At 32.0% G+C, this 9,609-nt stretch overlaps 1 protein-coding gene across 7 annotated transcripts in view; it reads left to right on the top strand.

Annotated features, from left to right (window-relative positions):
- The window catches only part of LOC106457670 (fukutin-related protein-like), a 22,636-nt gene extending 14,082 nt beyond the window's left edge, over positions 1-8,554 (top strand). For all 7 annotated transcript variants that reach the window (XM_022383680.1, XM_022383681.1, XM_022383679.1 and 4 more), the window contains one exon: positions 5,249-8,554. In XM_022383680.1, coding sequence (XP_022239388.1) covers positions 5,249-6,034 — 786 coding nt within the window. In that variant the 3' untranslated portion in view covers positions 6,035-8,554. The remainder of the gene's footprint in view (positions 1-5,248) is intronic.
- Positions 8,555-9,609: the final 1,055 nt, after the last annotated feature.

The raw sequence follows: 9,609 nt of genomic DNA, 5'->3' as shown, positions 1-9,609 counted from the left end.
TCACTGACGCAACAGAGGTATGTCTCCCTGCTATTGGTGTAAGGCTTTTGTTACATAATAACATCATTATGCATTAGCAAAATTCACAAGAAACCTTGTGAGATTAGATGGGAGTTGGCTAAAATCTTTAAAGCAGATGCATAGGGAAGACAGCTTAATTGTGTGAGAGGTGAGTATCTATCATAAATACATTTGCAGGTTTGGAAAATGTTAACATTTATGTAATGATTCTCAGCAGACTTTTATAAACATTTTCTTGCCTTACCAACTTGTTGCAGTTATTCATTAAAGCTTCCAGCTGAATGAGTGCAGTCCAATTATATTTTTAAACCATTTTTGAGAAAGTGCTACATAAAGTTAGATGCTTATAGGGAGTGGTGGGGAATGTTATTTTTAGGTTTTCTGAGAAGTTTATGCGAGACTTGTGTTTTTCATCTTTTGTCAGATTAGGTAACATTTGTTAGTTTGGAATATTTAAAACTTTTACAATAACATTGGAGAACTAGAAAAAGATGATCATTATATTAAAAAGCTGAGAAGATAAAGTTGTACACTTTGGGTATGATGATTTAGAAATTACTTCTTGTTTGTGATGTGAGTTTTAATAAAACTCAAATAGCTGCTTGCTTAGTGTCTAAGTATGGTTTATGAATGAGAATAATATGAATAATAATAATAATGAATAATAAGCAACTGGTATGGCTTGATTTAAAATTTACTTCTAACTAAAGTAAGAAAATTTAAGTTATAAAGAATGGAGTATAGACATTGACTTTTTTCTCACAGAATAGAAAAGCTACATTTAAATTGAAGCATGTATTAAAATTTGTTAGGGACTTGAATCAAATGGATAAGGATTTTTCTTAGAGTGGTGGGAATTTCAGGATGGAAGTGTAAACATTAGGGGATATGCAACAGCTTTGAAAGCCCAGACCCAGACTACTTAATTGAGTTATGAACTTGTGGAATTTTTTTGCCTGATGTTTTATTCTGTATCATTAACTTAAATTTGTTTGTAATCATTGTTGAATAGGTGTATGATTTCAAGGACCATGTTGATTTGGGTGGGTTGGGATGTTGCACTCATTGAACTGAAAAAGAGAATGCTCCTTGGTATTAGCAAGCTAATTTTTAATCATAAACTAGTGTCTAAATATTAGATGATTGTCCTTAGGTACTTAAACATTTTTAAGAATTCTGCACCCTTTTTTTCTTTACATTTATTTTATTGTTTTAACTAACCCCTTTAATTTTCATATTTTTTGTTGGGTCATAGAATTGTTTTGCATACTGAAAAGTTCTATTTTTTAAAGGAGTTTACTCACTTTAAGTTCTTTGTTTGTATATCTATCATTGTACTTAAAGTTATATGTGACTTTCTTTTTGTTGATTATATGCTACAGTAGTTGTATTCCTAATAATTGTTCAAAGTTTTAGTAGGAACTATTGCTGGGCATGAAATAAATAAATAAAGTTGATATTGGTAAATTATGATTAAAAGGTTAACACCATACACAGGAAGCATGCTAATGTTATGTTTGCCTCAGTATTTATATATCTGACATACGAAATAAAGGGGTGAAATGGATTAAAACAAAATACCACTACAAACAGGGCAGAACAAAAAATAATTTATTAAAATGTGGCAACAACAGAAATCCAAAATAAAGCTTTCAAACAACTAGAATACAAATTTTATCACAAAAAAAAAAAAAACAGTTTGTAAACCCATGCCTGGTCAGGACGTGATACAAACATTAATAAACAACATAAATCTCAATGTCATTAATTTCAATAAATAAAGGAATTAGAAAAAGAACCAGAAGAAAAAACCTAATTCTGAAAGAAAGAAAAAACTTCTCAAGATCAATGACAATATTGAGCAACAGTTAGCAATAATTCGTTCTATATCTTGTGAACTAACTTATTTACGATAAAAAAGGTTTTTTTTTTTTATTTAGACTATGAGGTTACACCTCATATAAGTAGCTATTACCATAACTTACATAATCTTTTACAACATTACTATCTGTACATCACTGTTAGGGGAAGCTTGTGTCAGTCTCATAGTACAAGCATACTGAAATTCAACATGCTCTAGCTAGAAGGTGAGTTAGCACTTTAATATTCTTTATTGAAAGAAAAGTAAAACAACCAGGTTGGCTCACAAAGAGTATACGAGATAAAATTGAAGAAAAGCATCATAAATTTAAGAAATTTAGATTGACTGGTATGACAAGAGATTTAGAAGATTATATAAGATCAAAAAAGTTGGTGAGACAGGAAATTAGGACATCAAAAAGGATGTATGAAAAAAAGGTTGACTGAACATGTAAAAATTAACAGTAAGGATTTCTTTAAATACATTAAGTGTAAACAAAATGTTAGGATGGGGGTAGAACCCTTGAGGGATGATAAAGGATAGCTCATATCTGATATTTATGTGATGGCTAGGTTATTAGACTTTGCTTTTTACTAATGAAGATTTAAGCAGTATTCCACATCTTGAACCATTGATAGATGGAAACAAAATTGAACAAGATGATTGCATTATTAATTCTGAGCTGGTTAAGAAAAATTGGGAAGTTTAAAGAACAATAAAGCTCCTGAGCCAGATTTCCCCAAGGGTTTTTAAGGAGGTTAAAGATGTGAGCCACTTACTACTATTTTTTGTCAGTCCTTGAATAGTGGAGAGTTACCAGAGGATTGTAAGTTAGCTAATGTAACTCCTCTTTTCAAGGGAAGTGATAAAAGTTGTCCCAGTAATTATAGACCTATTACTCTTACATTATTTGTGGAAATAATTTTGGAAAGTCTAATAAAAGATGCTTTGCAAAGTCATTTAACAAAGTTTAGAATGTAATTGGATACTCAACATGGTTTCATAAAGGGAAAACCTTGCCTTACAAATCTTTAGACATTCTTTGAAAGGGATATTCCTTATGTAGATGAAGGTAAGAGTGTAGATTTGATGTATCTGGATTTTCAGAAAGCACTTAACAAGGTGCCACATAAAAGGCTTGTAAAATAATTATCTCTATTGGTGTGTGGGAAAGGCAAATTGGATAGAAGAAAGCTAAGGGATGTTACAAATGGAGTTCAGTCAAACTGGATTAATGTTAGCAAGTGGGGTACCTCAGGGCTCAGTCTTAGGACCTTTGCTCTTTTTGATTTACATCAATGACATAGATGAAAGAATGGTCAATAAATTACTTACATTTGCATATGATATTAAGGTATTGGGTGTTAATAGCTGTAAAGAGGATGCTGCTGATTTACAAAAGGATTTAGATCATTTAGTGAGTTGGGCAAATAAATGGCAGATGGGTTTTAATTATAATAAATGCAAGATAGTGCATGTGGGTTATCATAATTTGAATTATAAATATAATTTGGATGGGAATAATCATAACAGTGTCATGAAAGAAAGGGATCTTGGTGTGATAGTTGATCAGTCTCTAAAGCCATCCAAGCATTTTGCTGTTTCTAGTGGTAGGGCAAATATGACTTTAGGCTGTAGTTACAGAAATATTGAATACAAGTCTAAGGAGGTTATAATTTCATTCTACAGGTCACTGGTTAGGCCACATTTGGAATATTGTGTTCAATCTTGGGTTCCTTACTTTAGGAAAGACATTAAATTGTTGGAAAGAGTTCAGAGAAGGGTTACTAGAATGGTGCCTTGGATGAAGGGGTTGTCAAATTGTTTTCTGTTAAAAAAAAGAAGAGTTACGGTGGATCTGATTGAGGTGTTTAAGATTTTAAATGGAATTAATAATGTTGATGCATCATCTTTTTTCATATTCAACAGTGAGAATAGTAGGTCCAGGGGACATAATGATACATTGTGGCAGGGTCGGAGTCATCTTCAGCTTAGACATTTTTATTTTTCTAACAGGGTGGTTGACCTTTGGAATGAGTTGCCTTGGGATGTTGTGGAGGCAGTAAATTTAACTGAGTTTAAGAGAAAGTTTGATAAGTATATTAATGATAAGGGCTGGCTTTGAGATTTTTAAAAATAGTTTTAGTTTTGTTTAGAGGATGGAACAGCCAAAATGGACCAATAGGTCCCATGTTGTCCCAAACCATTATGTTAAATGTAGTTACTGTCATGTGCAGTTGGTACTCCACTGTTGTGTAAGTTATGTAAAACTGTTAAAAATATGTATTGAATAGATGATATATGTTTATATATATTATTTCTTGACATGTAAAGTTTGTAGTGAATATCAGGGATGAAAGAATAAGGAAGGGAATTTGTGACAATACCAAAAGCAAGTAGTTCATTTGTATGTCTTTTTTTTTTTATCTAATTAAGCTATATTCTGTTATTTCTTTAATGTTAGTTTCATTATCAGGTTTGGCTCAATTGTATAATATATATATATTTATTTCATTTTTATTATGAAGATTATTTAGCTTAGTATATTAACTTTGGGCTAACATAAATCTCCTAAACTAGCTGAAGTATGTAAGATATTAGGATTACAGACCAAATTACTGACAGTGAGAGTACCCTATTGATACATCAATGCATTCTTACTATTGCAAGTAAGAATGGTATATTAAATTAGCTACATTGATTACTGGATCAATTTCTAGTTCTGAACTTTATTATAGATAGCTTATTTTGATCAGAAGTTAATGACAAGATTTGGATACTTACTGTAGACCCATGTTTGGTTTTAGGTAGAGTAATTATCATTTAGAACCAAGATCAGTGCATTAAAAGCAGGCCCTTAAAAGTGATATTAAATGAATGTAAAAAATTTTGTGCATTTTTTTAAGTTCAGAAATTATTATGCATATGTTGAGCTTTGTTGAGAGTTATTATTATTATGGAATAATTTTTTTACAAAATGTATGTGTATTCTTACAGTAACAGTTCAGTTGAATATGTTTTTTCTAAAATATAACTGTGGCTTATTTAAACTTTAGTGCCTTTGTTATATTTGCTTTAGTTGGATGAGAGTCAGAAAGATTAGCAGGTTGAACATTAAAATTTACTTTAGAATTTCTTTGCTTGTTTCATTGTTTGTAGAAATGCATCATGATTTTATACTCAGTTCTGCAGTTGCGTGAAGTTTGACATCAAGAACTGGGTACCTGAAAGAATATATATACTATATACATTAGATTTTATTTTTCAAATTCAATTTATACATTAAATCTTTTAATTTCTTTGTGTTTGTAAAAATATTTAATAAACATTTCCTAGGTGTTTTATAAGAATTTGTGCTTGTTATAGGTACATATCTCACCAGAACATCTGCTATCAGAAGGGAGATTGCTATTCAAAGATGCACATCTTAGAGAGAAACAAAGAATGCTTGACTCACATAAAAGAATGAATTTGTATAAGAAATTTGGCATCAAGAAAGTCATTCTTCCTGGAAACCAAGTTCATTGGTATGGTTGTGAAAAACAGACATCTCGGTGTTTCGGAACAGTGCATAATGACATGCCAGAATACCTATTTCTAGGACGTTGGACTCCACCTTGCTGCTTGGAAAATTTAAGAAAAACTGCTCGACATGTTTTTCAAATTCTAGAAAAATGTGAAGTGAAATACTGGTTAGAAGGTGGTAGTCTTTTAGGTGCATTTCGTTCCGGTGACATTATTCCTTGGGATTATGATGTAGACATTGGTGTGTATGCTGATGATATTTTAAAATGTGAGTGGCTGAAGAATGCTCAGAAACAGTCAATTGTTGATACATCAGGTTTTGTCTGGGAAAAAGCAAGGGAAGGAGATTTTTTACGTGTGCAGTTCAGTCAAACAAACCACCTTCATGTAGATATCTTTCCTTTTTATTCTCGAAATGGTATTATGACTAAAAATACTTGGTTTAAAAATCACCCACAAGACCGAGAATTTCCAGAACACTTCCTTCATCCTCTAGAAAAACTTCAATTTGTTGGAATTATGGCATCAGTCCCAAATAATATAAAAGGATTTTTGGAGTTGAAATTTGGTAAAGGAGCTGTTGATAACCCACAATATCCAGTTCCAAGTGTACTTAAAGTTTTATAATTGAAATAAAAGACTATTTAAGACACATTTGTTTTAAATTATTGATATTTGTGTTTTAAATCGTACTAGGAAACTACTTTTGTGAAATAAAATTCCTGTGTACGTTCACATGTATTTTCAGAGGTGTCTTGTTCAATGAACACTGTAATTATCATTAATGATCATAACAGTTAGATTTGTAGTGTGTTTTTTTAATAAAATGAACAGGTTTTCACTAATACAAATATATTATAGCACTGTAAACACTTTGAAATATATTTCTAACCAAAGATTTTTATTACTTTGTATGAAGATAATTTACAGAACATTTGATAGTAAGTGATGAGCATACATGTATACATGCAAATTCTGAAAAACTAATGCAAATATATAGTGGGTTATTATAAAACATTGAGTGTTGCCTCATATAATTAACAATTAACCCAAAGAAAAATTAAATTTTTTTTATATAACTTTAACAGTAACTTATCGGAAATGAAAAAATTTTAGTCTAGGTATAGTTTTTATTGACCTTTTTGCCACATACCACAATCTGTGAAAGCTTGCCATTTTTTCCAAGTGTTGTGTTTAGGATATAATATTCCTTTGATTATTATTCTTTTCTGTTGTGAAGTTAATATGACAGGAAGCTACCCATATCTTGTTTTTCTTTTGATCATAAGTTACCTTCTTGTGTGATTCTCAAAATTTCAGACCACTTTTAAGAGATGGATATCGAGGTTTCTCTTGAACATGATATTTCTACAGATAATCACAAGAACCATTGTAGAGCTCTCTATCCCCTAGGTAGTAGATAACATTGCTGACCTCTCTTTTAGGCAACACCTGATTTTTAATATTATTAACAACAAATCTGGATATATCCTTCTGGCTGTATAATTGTGGTATACATCATTGTTGTAACTCTTTAGCATTTACAAAATGTAATGAATTACTTTTATGTTCTCTTAGAAGAGCAGTATCAATATTGCCCATGAAATTTGATTAGATTGTTGATGGGAGTTTGCTCTTTTATTTTCACAGAACATTCACATTAGGTAGTTTTTGACTCGGTAGCTAGGTTATTTCCTGTATGGATATTTGAGTACACATGAGCAGAAGGGTCAGATTTTTTATTTATTTTTTGTAATCAGTAATCTGCCATTTGAGTGAAGTTGGAGAAGAGGATGACCTTGTCTTATTCATAGCTTCTTCTTCTTCTTCTTTCTTTTTTTTTTTTTAGGTGTCACGTTACCGAAAATTCTCATCTTTTCAAACTCAGGAGCATTATTATGTGATGGTCAATTCCACTGTTTAGTTAGAGTAGCTCAACAGTAGGCAGTGAACATTCTCACTTTTTCGGACTTAGGGGTATTATAATGTCATGGTCAATCCCACTGTTCATTTAGAGTAGCCTAAGAGTTGGCAGTAGGTGGTGTTGACCAGTTGCTCTCTCTGTCTACTCTGTCACATTTAAATTAGGGACAACTAACATTCATAGCCCATGAGTAACTTTGTGCAAAATTCACCAAAACAGTCATCAAAGTCAAGAATAACAGGTAGATTGAACAGTGAGATGGATCTATTTATCAGCTTTCCTTTCAATTTTTTTAACTTAGAGCACCACATATCTTTAGACAATTTATGTCACAAATTAGCCCCATCACAATGTATTCTGCTTTGGTTAGGCACATTTTCACGACTGCTTTAACAGATCTATTCTGCAATGACCTTTGATGTTTTAACTGCTTACTGTACCAAACATAATAAAGGAAAAAACTACAACATCATGCTTGAAAAATAATTTATATCCAATCCAATGGTATCTTCTCTTCCATATTGTAAAAAACAACACCTTTAGTGAGACATTTTATTGTTTTTGACAAAAATACTATTGTACTTAGTTCAGTAATGAGTATTCTTTACAAGTTTTATTGATGACTTGTGTGCTTTTGTGTTTTTACATTGTAGTACTAAGAAAATATTGGTTTTGGTGATTAATAATGGTGTTAATTACATGATGCTTAATATATATATATATTTTAGAACAACAGATACAGTAAGTACTCCATTGACATTGCTCACAGATTTTGTCCTTGGTCAATAGTAAGACCACAATTTCTGCCTGGAAGGCAAAAGGTGGATATTGTTGATTTGATGGAATAAATCAGCACTTTCGTAGCATACTGGTTTTCATTTCAGTGTGAAAATTGACCATTTATCTACCATATTTGATGTTTAGATCAAATATGACATTCACAGCTTACAAAAGTGGATATAACAACTAAAATTCTTTAATAAATAATCCTTCTGGGCAAACCAGTGTATTATATATTCATACTTCTTTGGTAAGGCTTAGCATTGGGTTTTAATTTATTATGAACCATTCCACATATCAGTCTTTAATTTATTAATATGTTTGACAAGGCTGTACTATAGCCATGTAATGTAGTGATTTTTTTATGCATGTAGTAAGAACCTCTGAGAATAATAATATATCACAATAATATTTACTCTAAAAATCAAAAGATATTCAAAAATAGCTTAAAAATCTGTAAAAGAAAAAAAGGGTTCTAATAAAGACTGGTCAGAAAGCTACTCACTTGTCCAATTGTGTTTCATGATGTGATAAGTTTTGCAAATTGATTTGGAAAAATTTTAAATTAGGTGTTTTAACTACATAGTTGGTTTTGCTTAATCAAGGCTATAGCATTTCATCTTTTTATAAACTTTAATGATTTTTAATTTGACATGTACACATCAGTGAATGATTATCATATCATGGCCTTGTGTGCCATGCTTTCCAAGTCCTGTGCCAGCTCTTGCAGGCTCTTCCCTTTAGCATGGACTCTCGTCCTAAACCTAGCCCTGTAGACTTCCGACTGATTTTGGGTTCCATACCTGAGTTCTAGAGCCGCTACCAGTGCTCTATAGTTGTGCCTGTCGTCTGCTGACAAGTGTCCAAGTATTTACAGTGGTTGTCCTTTCAAGCTCATTGCCAGATATACTGCTTTCTGCTCCTCTGTCCATCCATGCATTTCTGCCAGTAGTTCAAATTGTGCTCTATATGCTTCCCACAGTGCCTTCCCATCGAGTTCCTGTGGCTTCCTTCGCACTGGATCACTCCTATTACTGTCATTCATATCTGGGATGTGACTTCTAACAGGGCTGAAGATGTCTGCATTTGGGTTTAGGTACAGTGTCTGGAAGGGGCTTGTCATTGTCTGGGGCTGGTTAAGTCGATGGTTAATGTATCCTTCTTGTGTAAAAGACAATAAATCATCCTTTAATGTATCTAATTCGCTTTTAAATTTACTAATGTTTTCCATTTGTACTTCTTGTTTCCTTTCTTGTTCCAGTTGCCGCTGCTGTAGTCTCTCTTCTTGTTTCTTTTCTTTTTCCTCCAACAACTGCTGTAATCTCTCTTGTTTAGTTTGCTGTTCGAGCTGCCATTGTTGTAGGTTTTCTTGCCACTGCTGTAATCTTTCTTCTTGTTTCTTTTCTTTTTCCTCTAACAACTGCTGTAATCTCTCTTCTTGTTTCTTTTCTCATTCCTCTTGTTTCTTTTCTTTTTCCTCTAACAACTGCTGTAATCT

The sequence above is a fragment of the Limulus polyphemus genome, unplaced genomic scaffold (genome assembly GCF_000517525.1).
Source record: "Limulus polyphemus unplaced genomic scaffold, Limulus_polyphemus-2.1.2 Scaffold359, whole genome shotgun sequence".
In the NCBI taxonomy this organism is placed as follows: Eukaryota; Metazoa; Arthropoda; class Merostomata; order Xiphosura; family Limulidae; genus Limulus; species Limulus polyphemus.
This window is presented reverse-complemented; position numbering and strand designations above follow the sequence as displayed.